This window comes from Lacerta agilis, chromosome 9 (assembly GCF_009819535.1).
Source record: "Lacerta agilis isolate rLacAgi1 chromosome 9, rLacAgi1.pri, whole genome shotgun sequence".
In the NCBI taxonomy this organism is placed as follows: domain Eukaryota; kingdom Metazoa; phylum Chordata; class Lepidosauria; order Squamata; family Lacertidae; genus Lacerta; species Lacerta agilis.
The window spans coordinates 49,439,380-49,463,945 of NC_046320.1; the positions used below are offsets into that span (position 1 = coordinate 49,439,380).

At 39.9% G+C, this 24,566-nt stretch overlaps 1 protein-coding gene across 12 annotated transcripts in view; it reads right to left on the reverse strand.

The window, feature by feature from the left end:
• Positions 1-24,566, reverse strand: part of ANK2 (ankyrin 2) — a 308,768-nt gene that overhangs the window by 187,499 nt on the left and 96,703 nt on the right. For 7 of the 12 annotated variants that reach the window (XM_033160096.1, XM_033160091.1, XM_033160089.1 and 4 more), the window contains exon 1: positions 18,165-18,248. The exons of 2 other annotated variants lie outside the window; for them this stretch is intronic. In XM_033160096.1, coding sequence (XP_033015987.1) covers positions 18,165-18,248 — 84 coding nt within the window. Of the gene's footprint in view, positions 1-18,164; positions 18,410-24,566 lie in introns of those variants that run through there. 3 more of the 12 variants (XM_033160052.1, XM_033160067.1, XM_033160090.1) reach the window with 3 other exon arrangements.

The window sequence follows — 24,566 nt, forward strand, 5'->3', positions numbered from 1 at the left end:
TTGCCATGAGACATTTGAAAAACCACTGATACACATTCTTATCACGTACGTGCTCTTGTTTGCAGCTTGTTCTTTTATATTTGAAACATTCAGTTTTTCTCATTTGTTTTAGGCATGTATAAATATTAACCTCTTCAAGGCCATTATTCTGCCTAGATTGATGTGCAATAAAGCGGTGCCCCGTATTATTTAGTTTAAAGCAGAGGCACGGTTCATAAGTTGCCACTCAGATATGCAGTACAGTATACCTATGTAGACATTATGCATAGGAAAACCTGCTGCATAGCAATGTGTGCATTTAGAAAGGTACCTTGAGTATTGTTACACAATGCAAACAGCAATCAAGGGATGGCCGTTTAAATACAATGCCAGCCTCTATCACTATAATACATAAAAACAACGAAGCTGTGCGGTATCACAATGACAGCTGGATTTCATTAACAGTTCACTAACAGCATGTCAGTAATATAATAGGCAGAAAACATTCCAATAGATCAATTAAGACTATGGGTTTAGATCAATTAAAACCTGGGGCCTTCCAGATCTTGTTGGACTGCAGTGCCCATAATCGTTGACTGTTGGCCATGCTGGTTTAGGCTGATGAGATCTAGAGTACCTAGCCCTAAGAACTGGCATTGTCCTAGCCTTATTCTGTGAATTCTGTCCCCAAGGTTGCCACAGATCTTACCATTTTCTTCCTTGTCTCATCTGCTACTTTCTCCAAACTTATGTATCATTCTCACAAAGAAACAGCTTCTGTTATAAAAGGAGGAATGTTATGTTTGTTTGCCTGGAGGGAGATATGCACCTGGTTTACCTTCTGCAGAAGAAAGCTTATGGATATATTTACAGTATATGTGAATATGTATAACGGAGCCTCAAATTGCTAATTTCAGTGCAGCCCAATAAGATTCACTTTCCCCTTAAAACCAATAAAATGTATGGCTACTAAAAGGCATCAGCATGTTGCATGTCATTCAAAAGTATATTAAACATTCTGTGCTTTGGTGGCAAATGAGATGAAGCAATTCCAACAGCTGAGCATCATTGGCAGTATAGTCACTGGGATATATATCTGTTACAAAGCTCTCTGCATCGGTCCTTTATTTGGAAGTTGAAAAGCACGGAATACCTGTAATTCACATGCTGTTATGCCTTTCGGGAATGTCAACATAAATGGTATAATCAGGAGCACAATTGAACTCCTGCCTCATATGAAAACCTCAAAGCAGCTTGTCAAGAGTCACAACAGATGCCTTAATAATACAAACGGCAAGGTTTATTATGGCTGATTCTATACCACTATTCCTATTTTCATGCTATTTAGAAGAAACAGTGTGAAAGGGATACAAAGGCTAATGTTTATTATTCTAGGATTAAAGCGAAATCTTCCACCACATGCACTGCTTACATGATATCTAATTACACAATTAATGTGGGGGGGGGGAGTGCATACATTCGTACCCTTAGCACAAACATACACATGCAGGGATTACTAAACCTACAAAGCTGGAAAAATGTCACAGCATGCTAGGCTTGTGTCACAATCAGGGAGGGGAAGCTGTGTCACGGAGAAAACAAAAGGTAAAGGGGATGCCATTGTCAGCTGGCGGAGACGCCACTCATTAATCCTGAGGGGCCTGGCTGTCAAAATCCAGACTGCCACCGCCTGCTGTTCTGTGCGCTCTCAGGAAGCGCCGCACTTGCAGTAGGGAAGTATGATTGATAGCAGTGTTGGAAGCGCATAATGGAAACTGAACAAAATGCTCTAATAGTTCCCTGTCCAGTAAGGACTTAACAATATAGGCTCATCTCCTCAAATCAGCCAAGGAGAGGCAGTCACCACAAAACTGTATCTAACACATACTGTACAAATAAAATTCAGATGGGGGGATAGCCATGTCTGTTGCAGCAAAACCAATGGAGAGCAGTGGCGTCGGGTGTCTATTGGCAGGAAGGCCAGGCCAACAGCAGGCAAAGACAGAGTCAATGGCAGGCAGGCAGAGCCAACTAGGGCTGGGTGGTATCTGGTTTTCAACATTGTGATGTATCACCAGTTAAACATTGCAAAATACCAATATATCATTGGTGTCTGAAATAAGGGTGAACATATGTAGAGGCATTGTCTGACTTCACGGTTTTCACCAAATTGTGATTTTTGCATAGCACCCACCCCCACACCATGATTCACAATATATTGCCAGGTCAATTTTTTAAAAACCAGTATCACAATATGGACAATATATCAATATATTGCCCAGCTCTAGAGCCAGCTAACTCTAGTTTTGCCTGCATCCTCCTCCCTGCTGAGTTCTACAAGAGCAACATTGGGACCAAGAAGGAAGAAGCTGGCAGCCCTACCACACCTTAGACTGGTTGCCTATAAGAAGGTAGACAGGTGGGGGCAGGCTGGGGACAGACTGATGTTGGTGGGGCAGTGCCTCACTTGCATTTAGAGACCAGCCTCCACTAACAAAGAGTCCTTTACCACCTTAAAGACTTATGAATTGGTGCACAAGCATCTATTTCATCAACTGGGTGAAGCGTTACCATCAGTTTTATATGTCAGGTTTATATATACTGTACATATAGAGGGGGGAATGGTGGGTGGGTGGCTGGCTGGCTGGGTGTTGGAAACAGCAGTGTACAGCAGCAATGGAATGGAATGCAAAAATTACATTGAGAAATGATTAAAGGATGCAAAATAAGCATATTGGCCAATCAATCACAGCAGCAGTAGCTGATGATAACACAGGCGTCCTAGATTTGCTATGTTAATTAACACCAGCAGCGGGACAGGAAACCCACAAAATTTATATAATTAACAGTCCTTTAGATGGGATGGTTGTCTCACCAGCACTATTACCCAAAATGTGGATTAACCCTAACTTTCTTCTTTGTGGTGCTGTGTCTAATGGCCTGAATTATATTTGATGGGTGTGTATTATTTTTCTTAGTTTGCTTTGAATGTTGTTCTAGTGTTGTTGCACACCTGAATATCTTAGTGACATAAGTAAGCTATATGAAAATCAAAACAATTACACAAACCATTTCGTCACGCATTTACAGAACACTCGGAATGCAAATAGATCTGCTTCCCAGAAGTGGGCAGGGATCTTCCCAGCTTAGTTAACCTTCTGGGATTCTCTGTGCTCCACCTGCGTGGAGAGAAACCACTCTTGTTTCTCTCTACCCCTCCCTGCCCGCATTGCACTGTTTCACATGTTGACATTTGTAAATAAATTTGTGAAAATACCAAGCATCATTCAGAGATGTTGGCTTTGTCTGTTACTTTCAGAAAAGTTTTGTTTCTACACAATCCTGTCCTACACTTGCAGGTATACACAGATTAGAGTTATCCGCCAATAAGAATGGTTAAATACAGGTCTGTATAAAATCCAGACAGATTATTTGTTATTTGATTACTGTAGACCTTCAGAATGTTTCCTAATCAATTCTTCTACAGTGGTACCTCATGTTACGTACTTAATCTGTTCCGGAGGTCCGTTCATAACCAGAAACCGCTCGTAACATGAGGTGCACTTTCGCTAATGGGGTATCCAGGGGCAAAGTTCGCAACAAGGGGCATCTACTTCCGGGTTAGCAGAGCGTGTAACCCAAAGCATTCATAAGGGGGACGGTGCATAACACGAAGTACTACTGTATTTAATACTTGCCCTCCAAAGTTATTCTGTCTCCTAAGGACAATCAGAACTGGAAACTGGGGAAAGCAGCATTGAGGAGGGGAAAGTGGCAGAGAGAAGGAAGAAAGTGTTCTTGTCCCATAGATTCGCCTTCCTTGCTCTTAATTTCAGGGGAGAGGGGCAGTTGAGCAGTTCTGTCTTTGGAGAAAGCCAGACTGACTATTTGGCTGATTGGGAATGTCGTCTGTATCATAGTGTCTAGATGGTCTCTTTGCTTCCATTAAAGACAGATTAAATATGATGTCTTCCAGTCATTTCTGGCCCGCAAACAACATAATTATGTTCAATAAAATATGGGCTTCTTTTGCAGTAGCGCTAGAGATGGGGGGGGGGAGGAAATGCATTTCTTAATAGTGGCCCTGTGCTATTTCTTTCTCTGCTTTTTGAAAGAGAGCCTGTTATGATAAATGATCCTATATTAAAAGCTTCTAGCAGCTAATGGTGTTCCCTTATGTCCGTGAATCCCCAGATTTTCACACTACAATTAGGATATGCTGAGCATAAAAAAGAACTCTGGTGGTAAGTACAAATTTAAAGTCTAGTGCATCACAATTTAGGCACAGTTTTTATGCATTTAAAATGTTAATATGTTTTTTTCTACCAAAAGCCCCCAAGGCCTTATATTCTCGTTCGTTTACATTTTAGGTAACTCCAGACACGAGGCAAAAATGTGTTTTTAAAAGAAATCGTAAATGTCAAAAGCCAATTCACATTGTTTGGCATATGGATAAAAACAACAAAATCACAGGCTGATTTGAATGAGAGCCAAAGCAAATAACATTCAATGAAGGGCATCAGCATTTAAAATTAATGGTATATCTAGGTGGAACATATTTGCTTGGCAGAAAACCTATTTATTTCAATGGAATATTCTTCTAAATGAGCATGTTTAAGATTACAGTCTCTGGTAAATTAGCCTACACAACATGATGCTACTGCATGAATACTGCATTCCTCGCCAACTATTTGGCCTTGAAAGATCTTTTCTAAACTTCTGTATAGACCTTTCAGTTAGATCTGCCTTTTGATGACCAGTACAAATAATAATAATAATAATAATAATAATAATTTGGGACGCGGGTGGCGCTGTAGTCTAAACCAGTGTTTTTCAACTTTTTTTGGGCAAAGGCACACTTGTTTCATGAAAAAAATCACGAGGCACACCACCATTAGAAAATGTTAAAAAATTTAACTCTGTGCCTATATTGACTATATATAAAGTAATTTTTCAATTTTTCCCACGGCACACCAGGCAACATCTCGCGGCACACTAGTGTGCCGCGGAACAGTGGTTGAAAAACACTGGTCTAAACCACAGAACCTAGGGCTTGCCGATCAGAAGGTTGGCGGTTCGAATCCCCATGACGGGGTGAGCTCCCGTTGCTTGGTCCCTGCTCCTGCCAACCTAGCAGTTCGAAAGCACATCAAAGTGCAAGTAGATAAATAGGTACTGCTCCAGCAGGAAGGTAAACGGCGTTTCCGTGCGCTGCTGTACACCGGCTCCCTCGGCCAGTAAAGCGAGATGAGCGCCGCAACCCCAGAGTCATTTGCGACTGGACCTAATAGTCAGGGGTCCCTTTACCCTTTACTGATATAGAAAGGAATTGGATTGTTGTGGCTACTTCACAGATTGCAGCATACATGTTTCTTTATCACCTGGGCACATTTTAAAAGAAAGAAAGAAAGAAAGAAAGAAAGAAAGAAAGAAAGAAAGTGCATTATGGGGAAACTTACAATAATTATGGGGAAAGTGCATTATCACAGAAACTTACAATAAACCTATAGCTGTAATCTCCATACAAAGTTAAGTGGACTTGGTCCGAGGCAGGAACTAACTTTTATTCTGATAGATTCAAGTTACAAGAAAAAAGATCCCAACCAACCATCAGGAAGAACTTTTTTCTGACAGTAAGAACTGTTTGACAGTGGACCAGTCTCCCTCTGGAGGTGGTAGACTCTCCTTCCATGGAGGTTTTTAAACAAGGGTTGGACAGCCCTCCATCATGTACGCTTTAGCTGAGATTCTTGCATTGAAGGAGGTTGGAATGGATGGCTGTCAGGGTCCATTCCAATGCTACAATTCTATCATTCAGTTGCCAGAGCTGCTGAAAGTGAAGTAACCTTGTCTCCTGAAGAAATCAATGAGAAGAATCAAGCCTTCCCAGAAGAACTTGACTTAATGGTATTCAGCATAAATTATTCACCACCTTCACCTTCAAGACATGTGCAAGATGCAATAATTCTGCCCTTAACACTTTGATAGTTAATTGTGCTACAGGGTTTGCTCAGAATGAACATTTAAATGAGGCAGTTAACTCTTAATTGCTTCTGCTCAAACTGAAATTCTCATTGCTTCTTCTGAGTCAGTTCAGAGTTCTATGCAGTAACACTGCTCTGTAAGCCACTGTTGCTAATACTTATGTGTACCTAGCAGAAGCATATCTATACTTGTTTATACTGATGTTGTGAGACATACATATTGTAAAGTATTCAGGTGCTGCATTATCCAATATGTTTTGTTCAGTGCCTTAGTACCTAGCATGTGTGTTGTGTTGCTGTATCAAGTAATTGAAATATTTCCTTTTGAAACATTTCCCTCCAGATTACAAGGATGGAATCTCCTGCTAAGTGGCAGGAATTTTTTTAAAATTAAAAATAACAGGAGAATTTTGCAGAATGCTTTTCTCAAGAAGGAGACCTTTTGCAACAACCTAAACAACCTAACAGAAGCATTTGGACAACAACATAACATGGATAATTGGCATTTGTTCCTTTATTCCTCCAAACTCAGTTTGAAAGCCATGTTGAACCACACTGGCAACAAATAGCCTTCTGTTCCACTAGTTTATGCCATCCATATGAAGGAATTGTATGACAACATGCGGTTTCTTCTAGAACACATTCAGTATAACAACTATGCTTGGCACATTTGTGGTGATGTGAAAGTAATTGCACTTCTCATTGGTTTACAACTGAAATACAGGTTATACTGTTGTTTTATTTGTGAGTGGGACAGTCAAGCTCGTCAGTCCCACTGCAGGAAATTAGTAAGGGATGCTCCAGAAACATAAGAAGTGAAACATCCGTTAAATTTTAGGAGTGTTAATAATTTAATAAACACTCCTATTCACTTGGATTTATTTTATTTTATTTTATTGCTTTGCTTACTTTAAAAATGAATTCTGTAGCACAATATCGGTGGGAGATAGATAAAATTAAAAGTAATTTCCAAGTTCAGCAATCTATTTTGTATAAGACACACTATACTTTTTATGTCACTTTTTTGTGTTTTTTGTCACACAGTGTAACATTTGAATATCTTTGTGAGCTCGAAATACAAGCTGCATTGCAACATACGACTGAAATGTAAACAGCTCATAATAGTACATTATATGAATTCATAAAGAGAAAAGTATGTTGTTGTTGTTGTTGTTGTTGTTGTTGTTGTTGTTACTTCTGAATAATCATTTACCCTCTCAAATACTAAATGCTGTATTTTAGTTTAGTGAATCAAGTGAACGGAGTTTGTAGGTGAATTCCACAACTGGCACAAAATCTGAACAGATGCTGACTGGGAGAGAATTCATGGAATGAGACCAAATCCTAGCGCATTGCAGTAAGTTCCAGGCCTATTCCAAAAATGACCAAAGATGTCCAGAACAGCGGTTCATATCCAACAATCATACATAAATAGTATGCATATGTGGTTATCTACATTGTTTGTTCAGGATCTTATCAGGTCCCTGTACATGACTTCAGTTGGATATAGTGCAACTTGCTGACCCGTCTCTCTGACAAAATGAAAAAAGCTCCATAGGAGCTTGCAGTTTATACTGTATATTATAGCCCAGGAATAGCTTGCCATGCAAATAATCTCATCCATAGCACCTCATGTTTCACCCAAATGTGATAGTGGCAAATTTGCTCCATGGCTTTTAGACTCGAATTGAGACATTAGCAAGAAGTAGCTGCTCCTTGCCACTAGGCCTGGGTCTGTCACTGTGAATTATTCTAAACACACAACTTCTTCTTTCTAAAGAAGGAACCTGTCCAACACTGAATATAGCCAAAAAAAAACTGACATCAGTGCCATCTGTTGACCTTTTCCACATGGGAAGCGCTTGCTTCCACAATTCCTGCACTGCCCTCAAATTTCCTATGGCAGTTCCAAGTGCAGTCCAGCCCTATACTGAAGGAGTGGACATTGCATTTCCCATAAAGCATCCTGGTGCTCTTGCATTCATGATGCTGAATAGGAGGTCTGTGTTTTCTAAGTGGAGCATTATATCTCTGATGAAGCACTGACATTTAGACTAGGAACAGAATGTGTTTCTTATCTTTGCTTGTGTTCTCGCTCAACTTGGGAAGGCGGCAGTCACCACAGTGCCATCAACTGGAGTAAACTGTTCTAAACTTAATGGAAATGCCAGCTCACAAAACATATTCCTTCAATGTTTCAAATTTAATGAGTAAGACTAAGAATCAACACTGTACTGAAGACTATTGACATTATTCCAATACTTTGATTTCTAATCACTCAAAAATCTCATTTTAGTGTGTTATAATGTATAAGATGTTGCCATAATGTGGACATTTCTTCAGTGGTTTTAAAGACAGACTTTTGAATACTATAATCACTTAAACAGCATGAATTAACTTCCCTAATCAGTCTTATAGGATTCAAACACAGGGACACACCAACTTGTAAAAAAACAAAAAAAAAAACACTTTCCTAGAATTACTACAGGAAATAAATGAAGGCTGCAGAAGACTACCTTACACAATGACTAACAGAGTTATCCAAACCCCTTATCCATTGTGCTGGAGAGGAGAGATATGAAAAGAGGTGTCCTTCAACACAGCTCCATGGGGCGGTGCTACCATGCTACTCCAAACTGCACCTGCCTGAACTGGAGTGGGGCAGAAACTTCTACTGTCGATATTCCCACTTGCAGTAGCCACAGTAGTATGCTCTCAAAACAGAGCATATGAGGAATAAAGAAGAAGCAGACTTGGGCTGGTTCCCCTCAGCCAGTCCAGCTATTAGCAGTTCTGAGTTTGAGCTGGAGCAGGCACAACAAGAAAACAGAATTCTCTTCCCACGCAACTTTTCTACTCTGATTCACGGCACTGACAGGGGCTCCAGATACAGCAAGGGCTCTGCCACTTCGTAAAGTCCAGTGCTGCTCACCAGGGGTTCGGGGTGCTTTGAAAATTTTAAAAGCTCAATGAAATGCAGAAGGAATAACACACGACCCAGTCAAGATTAGGTATGTCCCCAAAATCACTAGAGCCCAAGAACCCATGCAAAAAATAATGGAGCCTAGCTCAGCTAAACAGTGTTTATTAATAAACTGCATGATCTTTTGCATCATTATTTCAAGAGAATATTAAAATACTTTGTGTGTGGCTGCAGTAGCTGTCTGTACTTCAGCAATCACCAGTCAGAAAAGTGATGTAAACTATATCCAATATTCTTTTGTGCTGTTTTTTTGTTTTTGTGTGTGTGTCATTATATTATCTTTCGTGCTGTGCTAGACCCTGATCCATTGATTCATCCTCACCAGCTCAAATTCCCATGAAGTGCACATAGTTCAGACGCAAATTGAATTTTAAGCTTCTGCCATGCTATCCATAGATATGATTACCATGTTTCATAAGGCTTTACTAAAGACAGGACCAGGCGTTATGTTAAATTAACAAGGCTTACTCGAATTCATACAAAGCACATCGCAAGAAGATCCTTTTGCTTGTGTTGAAGTCACAGGCGTTGACTTTTTCCAATCGATTTGTGCCCACGTGGCTAGTTTTGTCACAGCTTCCAGCTTGTGATTGGACGCACCCTGGTTCAGTCCATGGGTTTTCAGGACACAGCAGTAGCAATCTGGACATACAATGGGACACCCACAAAGCTGGCTTAACACATGTAAATGCACAGAAAAGGATAGTTCCTGTTGTCCTTATCATGACAGGGAAATGAAGTTCACAGACACTGGCAGAGCATTAGGAACAGATTGGGGGGGGGGAGTAAATGCAAGCTAGCGTTACACTCTTCCCTACATATGATGTGGCCATTAGCACCATGTAACCCTCTCCTTTATGTTAAAAATCTGAAAACTGGAATGAGTCAAAATTCTAAAACTCCAGCATATCTATATCATACTCTATAAAATTCAGTCCATAAGGAGCATCTGCTATTCTGACCTCACCTTCTTCTGCTACTGGCCACAGATTCTCAGACTCTGCAGTATCTCTTTAATTAATCACCCTGCCCCCAGCTTCTCAGCATACTGAGCTTGAAAAATGAGGACTCCTAAAATTGTAGGGTTGAGTCCTCCAGGCTAAGCCCATACCACGAAGAAGACACCTGGTCCCTAAAGCATCTCAACACCTGTTCAAGCAGTAAATTATCTCCCCCAGAGTGTCTGCAATCCCTCTCAATTTTATTTTATTTTTATACCTATTCTGTCCATACACACACAATTTTGTTCATGACGATGCAATCATTCTTTTCACTCATCAGCAAAAGCATATTAACCTTGAAAGATTCTACATGGCCCTGTGTCTTTTCTGCTCTTAATTCTCATTGTTCCATCATTTCTCCCCCCCCCCCAAAAAAACAGGCTCAATAAATAATACTACTTAATTATTATAATTATTATTTTAACTTACATTTTAGCTTAAAATGAATACAAATAACATTAAATAGCAGGAGCAGAAAATGTCTAAAATAGCACAGGCTAAATAAAACCAACCAGAATCAAATGTCTGCTAGATTAAAGGTATTTTTACTGCTGTTATAGATTCTGAGTAATCTTTGAGGACAGTCCTACAAAGAGTACATTGCAGTAGCTGAGCTGAATAAACAATTGGGATGTGTATAATTGCCAGATCCCTGTTATATTCATCATTATATTCATCATTTCCTCTCTTTTTCACAAATTAGTTGCTTAATTGTTTATTGTAATGTATTTCCAGGTATGGAAATCAAAATGCCAAGATTGCCTTTCCCTCCATCTTTCTCTCTTGAGATAATACCAAGATTACCTTTCTCTCTCTCTCTCTCTTTGGGGATTATCACCCTGAATTTCTACCCCTTCCCTTATTCAGACAGGCTTCATATTAGCTTTCTGGGATCACATCAGTTTTCCATGAGTTCTTTCTTATACTCAATGGCATATGGCTCCAAGATAACCATCTTTAATTATTACAGCCATTTCTCAGTCACGTCTGTGCTATTGCAGTGCGAAAACCAATGGCAAGCAGCTTGACCAACAGCATCTGCTCCCTGTTACAACTACGTTTTCAGTCCTATGTCTTCCAAACATAATGATTCACAGTGATCCTACACTGAGGAGAGGCAAACAATGACATTCCCAAACCAAGATGCTGCTTAAAATGCAGGCATTGAAACAATCGCATGGTTCAATCTCTTGCTTAAATATGTCACAATTGCTCACAAACTGAGCAATGCACAAACATCTGATGGTTTGGAGGCTGGCTAATTGCAAAGTACTTTAGGAGAATTAGATAAAATTCACTGAAGCCTAAAATAATTATTCTCAACACTTGGTCACTGTTCTATTTTCACTTAAACAAAATACTCCTCTCAGAGGCACAAGGCAGATGAGCTGAGGAGATAGTTTTCTCTCCTTTCATACACATGATGCACCCTGGACCAATCTGGCTGGCTAAAACCAGCAGGTGGAACAATATGTTATGTACAAAGAAACTGACATCTTATAGCACCTCCAATGTAACTATTTTAGAATGTGGCATTAATAAATATTTTATTGCACCATGGCTGTTTACCCCAATAGGTATATTAACCATTATAATAACTATAATAACTATTTTAGTCAGTATATAGGTAACAAAACTATGCCTTATGAAAATGTATTCCTGTAATGCACAATAGCATATATGCACTGCTGTGGCATTTTTAGGTACAATAGTCATTCTTATATCTGCAGGACTGAATGCAACATAATATCAAAGAGATGGGATTTTGGTTATAGCAAGAGGGAAAACTAGAAGCACCAAAGTATCAAACCTGTTTTTGGTAGTACACATTGTAATACTGCACTATATACAGACCGAATATATTGACCCAATTGAGCTATATCATGCCTTTCCCGAAATTATGCAACTAGTGCACTGTGAGCACATTGGCAAACCTTTAGGACCTGAGAGCCCCTAGTTCTTCAAAGACCCAGGTGTAACTTTTAAAAAGCCAGTAATTACTAGCTGCACTGTAAATCAACCTATCTGAAAGAGAAACATGAAATGAGTGGCTAAGTTTATTGTACCAGCCTATCAGGTTTTAAAGTGTTCAGTCAGGGCCAGCCAACTCGAAGGGCACTGGTGGGTCGCATCCTGTGTTAATTCTCTCCTGGCGGGCTTGCTCAGTGGCACTGTTCCTCTAGTGATCACTGGGTGACCGTCATTTCAGTTGCTCACAATGCCGCAGATAAAGCATTGCTCTGAGGCATTGTTGGAAATTAAAAATAGCAACCACCTGGCCCTCCACTGCTGAGCACTAGGAAATAAAATTTAAAAGCAGATCAACGCCATGAGTTGATGGCAGGACTGAGTTCTTCACACTATGCTATCAAAATACAACAATAAGGGGCTGTAACACTCAAAACATTTGCCTTTGTACCCTTTGCAAGCAGTATCATTTTGTAACTAATCTCACTTAGCAAGTGTGGACCTGCCAACTCCCGAGAACCTGCGTACTAGGAATCCCTTGAAAATGTGTGGTTCACCTATTTGGACTATGTGGTCATGGACCTCTTTTCCCCAGCCAATGTACTCATTTCTCCTGACATCTGCCTATTCTCTTTCCTATGGCTTAAAGATGAAAAAAGAAACAATCTCCCAATACCCTGTTGTATGCTATACTACCTTGAACCCAGAAACATCATAAGATGGAAGGCCGACCAGAATCCAATGCACAATTTGGCTTAAATGTCCTTTAAATGTTTGGTTACTTAAACCTGAACCCCTAATGAAATGCTGCTATACTTTCCTTCATTTTCCTCCTTTGCATAACTCTTGCAGAATGAAGATTTAATGCAAGGCTTGTAATTCTGTTTCATTGTATTTGCTTATTCAGATTTATAGCAAGCCCTTTCATATGCTGCTCTTTATTATTCTACCGCTTCTCCTTCACCCAGGAGGATATGGTCCCGCTTAAAGCTTGCATTGTGTTTAGATTGGTAGAAATGACATACATTGGCCACCCCCCTTGAACTAACCCTTGGAGACGGCGTTGTCTGGTGAAGTAAATGAGGTCCAGAAAGCTAGTCAAGCAGAGCATAGTGTTAACAGCTACTGCCTGGTTTGAAGAAACCTAGTGTTGTGGAAAAGAGTATTTGAGGAAAGCTTTCCATAGGGCAATTAAAACCAAAAGTAACGTAATAATGCTACTCAGTTCAGAAGGTAGACCAAGAGTGGAAGTTTAGTACTCACTTTATAAGCAAACTGGTCAACTGGCAAAATTCAAGGAAACTTGCTAAAATGGTGCATAAGCAATTGTTGTTGTTTAAAAAAACACACCACTGTGCATTATTTTTTTTAAAAAAAATACACAAACTGTTCCTGGAAACATTAGTACTTAAATTTAGCCTACAAAACAAAGCATTCACATTTTTGGACCCGACCCTAACAAGTGACAGGGGAGTAGAAGAGGGGGATGGCCAAGATAATGACAAACAATTAAGTTATTATCCAGCCCAAATTATTTTTTGAGGGAGCCCGCATCCTTAGGCATATTAATACAATGCAAACTTGACTTGCTAATTTTTTAAAAAAATTAAGAATAGGCCAATATTATTCCCAATATTGCACCATCACAGCAGATGGTGACAGCAGTCACGAAATTAGAAGACACCTGCTTCTTGGGAGAAAACTAATGACAAACCTAGACAGCATCTTAAAAAGCATAGACATCATCTTGCCAACAAAGGTCCGTATGGTTTTCCCAGTAGTGATGTATGGAAGTGAGAGCTAGACCATAAAAAAGGCTGATCACCGAAGAATTGATGCTTTTGAATTATGGTGATGGAGGAGACTCTTGAGAGTCCCATGGACTACAAGAAGATCAAACCTATCCATTCTTAAGGAAATCAGGCCTGAGTGCTCACTGGAAGGACAGATCCTGAAGCTGAGGCTCCAATACTCTGGCCACCTCATGAGAAGAGAAGACTCCCTGGAAAAGACCCTGATGTTGGGAAAGATTGAGGGCACAAGGAGAAGGGGACGACAGAGGACAAGATGGTCTTGAAGCTACCAACATGAGTCTGACCAAACTGCGGGAGGCAGTGGAAGACAGGAGTACCTGGCGTGCTCTGGTCCATGGGGTCAAGAGGAGGCGGACACGACTGAATGACTAAACAACAACAAATTCCCATATAAGCACTTGGATTGTGGAATACCATTTTGTGGTTAATGTAGCAATAGCACATGTTAGCCTCTAGGGATAGTGTGATAAGTAAGTCTAATCCCAGGAAGGGAGACTGCATAACTTCTTTTTATCCTAGGAAATGGAACTGCAACATTGGATTTGTTTTGTTTTTTTACAAAATGTAGCTACTCCATTTGTTCATTATATAATAAATATTTTATGGTTCTTTAATAATACTAGGAGAAGAGAGTGTTGTGTAGATGCGTTCCTGGAAACTCTATTAATATTTTCCAGACATTAAGAAAACTATGGAATTTCCAAACACTTTAATAGAAAAAAGAGTTATGTTCTATGGCACTGATGTAGTCAGCATTTCAGCTTGCAGCCAAGGATTTGGGCACACATTTTCCTTTACAATGTATATTGTTTCTTTGCAAAAGCATAAAAGTTCTACATAACATATACAAGGGGTCACCAATGCAGCTCCCAGAGGTTCCTGCTGCATTCATCAGTGCCTCCTATGGTGCCCACTAAAGGTCACAGGTAAATGTCCCCTCAAAACTCCACAATGCATAAAGGAATATTTGTTCCTCCTTCTCAGTTCCTGACTCAGTCTCTTCCATACTTAACATTCCCCTTAAATATGCCTGCATTGGGTGCCAGAACAGGAACCCCAGACCCCAATCTGTTCTGAAAGGTGCATAAAATTTTGATCTGTGAGCATGGCAGTAGTGGGTATGGGTGCCTTTTTCCTTTTGATGGTTGGCTGGTGGGTGAGACATGGGCTAATAAGATTTAAGGCAGCTTCATAGGTTCCTATGAGAAGCCACTCAACCCCAGGTAACTGGTTCCATTGACAATTCCTTCTGATTATATGTTTTTAGATCAAGATGCCAGGTATTCTTATTGCTATGCCTACAAAGACATCAACTCACCTAGAAATTTATTGCCAAAGTTTCCTTCATTTTGTGTTCTTTGCATTCTTGAGAGAGGCGTCACCTCCAGGCTCAAGGTCCTTTCTATCAAACTTATGCTGGGGCTACTGTTAATGGTAATTTTAAGAGATCTGATATGAAAGCAAGGAGTTGTTTTGTCAGTGTATTTGGATACAACTTTAATTACTCCTCTGGGAATTCATTTTGATGACAAAAGAACGGAATATATTAGAGCAGGCAAGCTAAGCTGAGTTTAAACTGAGAAATAGATCCATATATGTCAACAATGAAGTTGTAAGCTTAGAATTAATAATGAAAATGAAAAGATCACTTAATCATTACAGTCCTTTAACACTACCTTATTTGTTTAAGGACCACTCTAATCTAATTGCAGCTGTCCTGTGTTATAGGAATGTGGAACCCTGCCTTATACTAAGACTATCTGGTCCATCTAGCTTAGCACTGTCTGCGCTTACTGGCAAACGGTCTCTGGGATTTCAGGCAAGAGACATTTCCAGAGATTGGGAGTTGAACCTGAGACCCTCTGCATGCAAAGCAGCAGTTCCACAAGAATCTGCCCTACTCATGATCTTCTCTGGTTCCTAATCATATGGGGAGCCTCCTCCATTAGAAAAGGCACCCTGCTGCAGAAATCCCATCAGCATACAGGAAAGCCAGCACCAGGTGTATGGTGACAGGCTAAAGGTGAGCCCCAGAAGACTTTTTCCACTTGGGTATCATCATTCTTATTTGGCTTTCTTACCCATAAATGCCCAGGTTGAGTTACAACAATATAAAAACACAAGATTAAAATCAGTACAAACAATTTACATTCTGAAGAATAGAGCGGGTCCTAAAAATATATAGGTGGTATGCAATTAAGTTTTACTCAGAGTAGACACATTCTGAGTAAAACTTAGATGTGGATCACCCTATGTATCTCAGGTGTCAAAGGCCAGGGTAAAGGGCATCTTCGGCATATGGCAGACTCTATACAATGGACGTGTCAGGCATGCCTCTGTGAGAACGGAATTCTATAGCTTAGGAGCTGCCACAGACAATGCCCTCTCTCCCAGAGGTGCCAGTTTAGGAAGACGAAGGTGGGGGGGGGCAATGTCACACGTGTGATGTCCTGGCATCTTGCGCACAACATCAGGATGTCAGAAGGAGCCTAGGGCAGAGTTGAACATGGCAGCCGTATAGCTTCAATGGCCAGTGGCTCCTCCTCCACCTCCTCTTGGTGCCACCAACAGCAGGAGGCTGCTTTGATCTGTGGAGGTGAAGGAGCCACACACTTGAGCCATGGCACAGTCAGCTCTTTGACTCACTTCTGTGCCTTCTGAACATGGAGGAGGGGGTGCTGGCCCCCGGCCTGAAAGTATAGGAGGGGTCCAAAGGGGCATGGTCCCCAAGAGCTGGCACCCCTGCCCTCTCATAAGCCACCAACCCCTCCAAACTTTGGAGGAATATGGAAATACTAAGAGGGCTCCCTCTGTCAATCTTAACTTCCCCTTTGCCTAGGTATGAAACCCAACCTAAATCAAACATTACAAACTAAGGCAAACATTACAAACTAAGGCAATCCAAAGAAAAGTGGAGTCACCATGTTTTAACTTTTTATCAAAATTCTTCCATTAGCTGGATCAGGACATATACTCACAGTGCAATCCTATACATTTCTTCAGAATTAATTCCTATTAAGTTCAATGGAGTTTACTCACTGGGTGCAGGATTGCAGCCTAAATTTATTAAAACATATACACGCTACCAAAGAAAGATAATTCTCCATACTTCAAATACCTTTGGCAGGTCTGCTTTCTTTCATCTCCGTTGTAAGGAACGCATACTATCAAATTTCTAAAAATACAGAGGCTTATCTTTTGGAAAGCTGTATTACAGCATCATGTAAATTCTACTCAAGTTTACAACAGATGACTGCAAGATGCATCGCTGAACATTTGCTGCATTTCCCCCCTTGGGCTACACAGCTTCTTACAATGCATAGTAGCTCTTTCATCGCTGTATCCCCAAGGATACCTAAGGACTAAGATATTTTTCACAGGAGCTACCCTTGTAGTAAGGTATTAAAAAGTGAGAGAAAGAGAATGATATTATTTCTATAGAAGTAATTTTTCAATGTGGGGGTGGGGAGTGGCATGTGCATGTTTGCCCCCATTTTTTAAACGAAACTGGTTTCAAAATAATTTGCTTTGAGGAAACTACTTCTAAGTGGGAAGATTAATTTTAAGACCTGAGGGGTTCAAATCCTATGCATTATTTCCTTAGAAAAGTGGGACTTACTACTGAGTAAAAATGCATAGGGTTGCAGCTCAGAAAACCTTTAGAAAGCCTGGCCAAAAAGCTGGGTGTGGCTGTGTATTTTATGTTGCCCTCCATCGCTTTCACATTAGCAGCAGGGTATTGCAAGCATCTGGTTGCTACAGGCATCTGGGAAAAGGAAACTCAGGGTTGTGGTTGTTGTTGGTTTTTGTAGTTTCACACCTTTCATTTGAATGAGAGAGAGAGAAATCTCAGCTTAAGGTAGTTAAAGGATATAAATCCCAATTCACACATCCACAAGAAATAAAGCCAGTGCCATGTCCACCTACACTATTCCTCTTGCCACAATCAAACAGTTTAATCTTTTTTTTTGAAGGAGGAATAGCATACAATGAAACCAATACAGCAAGGCATAACAAAGTCAATAGTAATTCAACAAAACAGCCAGCTGTGTGCTTTTTAAAAGAGCCCTTCAATCACTGTCCATTCGGATTAACGTTAAGTTTGTCTACCATTTCAAGATACTCGGAAAAAGAAAAACCAAAGCATTTCCTTATTGCCTAATAGCTAGATATCAGCAGTGGATAACAGATTCCTACTACAACCTTCACACCCAGACACATAGCTTCTGCATACCACAATGCCTTAGTGACTAAGACACTACTACTTCTTAACGTTTTCAGAATATCAAGCAAACAGTAACAGGCAATATGGTCTTCCACAGCGTAAACACAGAAAAGGTGATCCATACACCTTCATTCTTAAGACTTCCGAGGACTCCTACTGTCTTACTGCTCCACACATATACACACATATCGCTGTGTCCGTTTACGTTACCTTCTTGGGTCTTTTCTTCCTCTGATTACTTCCATTATACTTCTCTCCACCATCACTCTTCTGAGCTGCTTCCTCATTCATCATTTTGAATAGTCTTCAATGCAAAGAGCGTTGCCATTAAACCCTCTCAAACACACAGAGCATTAGCAAATGTGTCACTTGCTGGAGAGGAGGAGGGGTGTGTGAGCAGGGAGGGGGGAGGGTAGGACGGAGGAAAGAAGACGCAGGCACAGAGAGGGTGAGCGCGATGATGTTGCTATGGCAGCAGCTACCACAACTGTTTATCTGACTGCATTGTTAAATCTGATTTAACCAATTATCACAGAATCTTGGCTCTTTAACAGTAGAAAAACCCTTAAGCAGAATGCACAGAATCCGGAATAGAATTTGGGAAACAAGTACAATGACCTAGTTAGTATATATAAAACACACACACACACCCCACACACACGTTTTTAGGATCCACCCTATACTTTTGACTGTAGATTGTTTTAACTGATGTTACTCTTGCATTTTTGTATTGATGTAACTTGCCCTGAGACCTGAGATTGAAGGATGGGTGAGGAATTTATTTTTATTAGTTATTGTTATTACTATTATTAATATAGATGCTCAGATAGATATAGATATAGATATCTGCTACACACACACACACCTACCTATCTGTATTATCTGCTCAGGAGTGCCTTCTTACAAATCTGTGAAATGTTAATTAGGTCACTGTACCAACTTCTGTAAATCCTGAAAAATATAATACATAAGGATTTGCTTTGTATTCCTCCCATTTACTGACTGGTAAAAATCTTAGGCAATTTCCCCCAGTGTCACTGTGAAATGCAGATTTTACTAAAATTAGTACAAAATGTGAATAATTATTTTGTTTTGGGCTTCCAAGTCTTTTAGAAAGCAGACATTTCACAATTATAAGCTCTTTCCTTCCTCAAAGGAAAAATTGGTGGACTATGGAAAACAGACCTTCCATTTTTCTCTGATTATTACTAGTTCATTGTTTTCACTGGAAAGTTTAATTAAAGCATGCAGTGCACAAGATAAACAAAACAAGATGAGTGATTCCCTAAATGCTGCAATCTGACCCAATGCATATAGAAAAACCAGGACTGAAAAGTCCCCTTCTGTCGGAAGGCCTTTCCTTCAAGGAAGGCACATACTATTAGAACCTACTGATCTAACCTCCATGTATTTGCACCGTTTGATACAGGAGCTTCTTCTACACAAGGGAATTCTGAGGTGCAGATTGTGCTGCCATATTTGCAATAACTTTCCCATTGATTTCAGTGGTAAAGCCAGTTGGGAAACCCAGTTGACCAAGAGTTCCATCTGTGTAGATGTCCAATAATGCGAAATCATCTCTCTCTCTGTCTCTAACACACAAGCACACACAGCATTTCCAAGTCACTTTCTTCCACTGCTTTTCCCACCTGAGCAGGTGCTGGGATATCTTCACACAATGATTTATTTTCCCATGTTAAACTCCAAGTGACTGACACTTTCATTTATGCATGCATAAAAGCTTCCTGAACTGTTTACACCACAACGGAACCATGCCTTCCGTTTTCAAATTGCATGGAAGCTGGTTTGAGAAACAGCACATCCAAGAGAAGTATTTCTCAAAAAGCTACAAAGTATGGAGGGCACTGCATTTCCTCAGGAGTAACCTGTCAGGGGCCACAGACCCATAATAGGTAGATATGGAGTGATGTCACACCTTTATTTCTCTTCCCCCCCCCCCGTCATTCACATGAAACCAGACTGTGATTGCAGACTAGCCACTATTCTAGAATATAATTTTCTATATATTCTAGAATATAATTTTTTAGAGACAATTGGGTGGACAAAAACCAAACAAAGAATGTAATTTGGCATCCATAACCACCATGTGGTTAATGTGATTTCTACAGAAAGTGTTACAGAGCAATGATTGGCGAATGTGTGTCTTTGAAAGCAAAAACTAACAAACTGAAACTGTTATGGACCCCAATGCACATTGTTTCCAGACAACTAAAGTGGGAGAACAGGGCCAGAAAAGTTTCCCTCCATGAACTTCTTAAATTAACATTATATTATAATGGTATTATAAGGAAGTCCTGGCATGTAATGATACTGAGTATTTCCTATTTGTTTTTGTCGTGTGTGGTTGACAATATCGCTTTTGAAAAAGCAAGCATATTCCTTGACAATTCATAAAAGGACTAAAGTCTAAAACTCATATTCTGACAAACATTAAATGTACAGAGTAATATTTGCACATATGGAAGCTACTGAAGTACATCACACTAATTAGCCTTAACTGCTGTTTCTTGTTTTACAAAAGCCAATGCATTAATCTTCATCAACAGCTTTATTTCTATGATACCATAAAGCAGCAAAATCGAGGAAAATAGAAAACTAGACATTTAATGGCTGAGCTACACCTATAGGACTACAACAATGGTCAACTCTGCAGCCTTATTCAGCCCAGGTAACCTAAAATAAAACTGCAAGATGATGTACGACTCAATTATCTCTCATTTGTCTTCAGCTGCCAGTCTGCCTGAGATTATAACAGTCAGCAGATGGCTCTGAGGCCCCAAGTGGGAAAGATTTGGTGGTCCCAGTGTTTGTTAAGGCAAAAGGAATTTTAAAAGAATATTACTACAATTAATTTGCCGGTTTCAGTTTGTGGACCACTGTCCATGTCTCTGAGTGCAAAGCATTTTCTGGCAAATTGCTGTACAAGCTGTCACACTTCATGCATGGGAGGCCCTTGGAAACCACAGGGTACAGAGATCAAGCTGTTAACTTGCTAATGGCACAATTCTCCATTGCTTTTACTCATCAGACTCCTATCATCTTCTAGTAATATGTCAGGGCACAGCACAACTACAGAATGGGAGATCAATGCATTTTCATCAAGTGAAACAGAGCAAAAGCTCTTGTCGCAGTTAATTTTCATCACTTGATTTTTAATTCAGTTGATTTTTTCTTCTTTTTGTGCATGTAAATATTTCCATTTCTTTATCTCCCTCCCTCATTCTCTCTCTCTCTCTCTCTCTCTCTCTCACACACACACACACACACACACACTGTTTCCCAGTGCTTTTTTTTTTCTAGAAAAAGAGGTGTCAGAACCAGTGCTTTTTCTGGGGGGGACACAGGGGTACGCATACCCCTAAATATTTTGTAAATCTAAGTTTGGCCTCATTAAGGGGCAGTATTTCAATATGAGTAGGAAAATGGGAGTGCCCCTAAACATTATATTTTTATTTTTAGGGGGGGGGGAAACACTGGTCAGAACTCACCATGAATGCCTCCCTTGTTCGCTCTTAATGGCAATGGTACCCACCTGAGAGGTGCCAGAACTGAGTTCCCATGAGTTCTGGCTAGAAAAAAAGCCCTGCTGTTCCCCAAATTGTTTGACTTTGCTTCAAGACTTGGAACTTTGATTCAAGACTTAGAACATAAGAACAGCTGTGCTGGATCAGGTCAAAGGCCCATCCTAGTTGCCCAGCCAGATGCTTATGAGAAACATGCAAGCAGGACCTGTGTGCCGCAGCACTTTCCCCTCTTGTAATTCCCAGAAAATGATATTTAGAGGCACAGTGCCTCCAACCATGGGGGTGGGGGTAGGAAAGAGCCATCATGGCTAGTAGCCATTATTGATAGCTTTCTCCTCCATGAATTTGTTCTAGTTCTTATTTAAAGCAACCAAAGTTGGTGGCAACTCACTTGAGGTGAATTAAAATTTTCCAGGAATCTATATTTTTATTCAAACATTGTTCATTAAAGCTCCACACTACAGGATTGAAGTAGATCAGATGAAAAACAGCGGCCATGATAGGATGCTGCACATGCAGTCAAATGCAGAAGCAATTGTTTTATCAGTTTTGCTTCCAGGTCACGCTTATCTCCATTTTCATCTATGCTTGTGTATCGCAATCCAGCACAGGATTAAGATGATGTTTATATATCACATAAACCAAAGACAAACCCTGAGGAACTTACAATCAGGAACTATGAAACAAATTAAATCAGCAAATGTTACACCTTAATGAAAGGCACAATACTGGATTATAAATAGTAAAATGATTATAATCATTTTACTATTTATAATTGTATAATTATAATACTATTTATCATTGAGGCTGCAATCATAAACTCCCTTACCTGGGAGTAGGCCTCATTGCACCCAGTGGGGCTTACTTTCCAAGTAGACACATACAGGATGGCACCATTAGTTTGGCATCTTTTTCTCCAAAATAACAATATTTCTTACTTATCAATACAATTATTTGAAGCAATACAGATGGTGTTGGTGGAGTTGTGTTCCACAAATGAACTATTTATATGCCTATTAATCAGTTTATGCTTGAATAATGTATTTTTCAACTAGTGTGCCTGGCCTGCCTTTAGGTTAAATTGATTCCCTTAGTCATCAATATGAACTATCCACTGATTCTGACTTTGTAATTAAATAGGCACACAACCACATGGAAAATATTGCATGGCTATTTCATCTACCAATTGAGGCTTTATGCAAATTTGGCTTATTTCATATTTTACTGAAATGTTATTTCTTAAACTTTAGAAGGAACATTCTGAAAATATCAGACTTCTGGTCACTGCTCCATTGAACCCAGACTACAATAGTTTTGTGTTCTGTTCTTTTAGCTATCAGACTGCTACTGTGATAGATGCTATCATGAAAAGAGCAGACTCTTATGAATAAATGTAAATTTCACATCCTCAAAATTCACATAGCTACAATTTTGTTAATCACTTTGCACTGGATATTGGAAAGAATTCTCATCATATTAACTAATTCTTTTCCAGCTAATGAATTGTCTAGAATTATGGTCATCTGGGACTTCCATGAACTTCTCTTACTAAGAGAGTTCTGCTGGTTGCTTTGAACCAAACCCTGAGGCTGCAGCTGCCCAGGACTGATAAGAAAACAACAACTGAATAGTGCAAATCATGGAATGCCAGAGACCAACTTCATTTTATCAGCAAATTAATCAAATAATCAGGCTGGGAGTGGAGTAAGCAGGATAAGACACTTATTTTTAATTGCATCTTCAAGAAAATGGTGGTTTAGATTATTTTGCTCCCAAAGGGGAGAAGCCCAAAGTGAGACTATAAGGATCTAGGAAATCAGTACTTCTACAAGCTGTTATGTAAGAATCCCAGGAGCAATGCCCATGCTTTCAACAAGTACATTACAGGAAGAGTCAGTAATTGAGACACAGATAGGTGGGCAGGAATAAAAACTAATGCACAGTACACTACACACTGCTCTTGTTGAAGTTCCTTTAAAGTAGAAGCTGTGTGAAAAGAAAGCTTGAGGAACAGTGAATCAAAAGTCAGATATTGCTACCTGATCTTTTAAAACCAGCTAGATTCCCTTACAATGTAAGGAGGAGTCCTGTGCTTTTCATAGTAGTCCACAATATGCTTTCAGGAATTCCAAAACCTGGGCATGTAGACAATCATCCATCTCCACTGTTACTCCTCAGCAACTGTCCTTCAACCGGGGTCCTCTATGTGGCTATCATGACTAGTAGGGAAAGACAGACTCCACTAATGTTTTTAAAGTCATCTAAGTTAGTAGCCATTGGCAGTGAAGTCCATGCATTAATTCTGTTTGTGTGAAGAAATATCGTTCACTCACCTTTTCTGACAATGTGTCTGAATTTAAACTCCATACTGGGTGATGGAAGACATCAGCAATTATGTTCTTTGTGATATTTATTATTATTATTATTATTAAATTTGTATACCCCCTATACCTGCAGGTCTCGAGGTGGTTCACTGGATAAAAGCACACCATAAAAACATGAAATACACAATAATAAGACAATAAGACAAAAATAACCCCAAAACCCTCTCCCAACACATTTTAAAAGGGCATTGGATGTAAATCAGCAAAAGGCCTAGTTAAAGAGGGATGTTTTTGCCTGGTGCCTAAAGGTGTATAATGAAGGCAGCAGGCAAATCTTCCTGGTGACCGCATTCCACATATCCTGGATCAGCAACTACAAATAATAAGTTGGACCAAAGCCTAACTATCTGAGCATAGTATTTCCCATAGTGGTCAATATGATAATGGCTACTAGTCGGGGTGTTTATAATACCGGTACATCCAAATCAGAGGCAGCATATCTCTGAAACCAGTCTCTGAGTCACAACAACAGGAATGAGTTAATATGCTCATGTCCTGCTTCTGATTGGTCACTATGGGAAATAAGATGCTGGACTAGATAGGCCTTTGTCTACAGAATGCTATAATGCTACAGAATGCACTCCCTACTGATATATAATATATGAGAGGCCCCATCTGTATTGGCATTCTGCCTGCTTTTGAAGATGCATCTGTTCACAAAGGCTTTCCCTTGATCTTTTTGT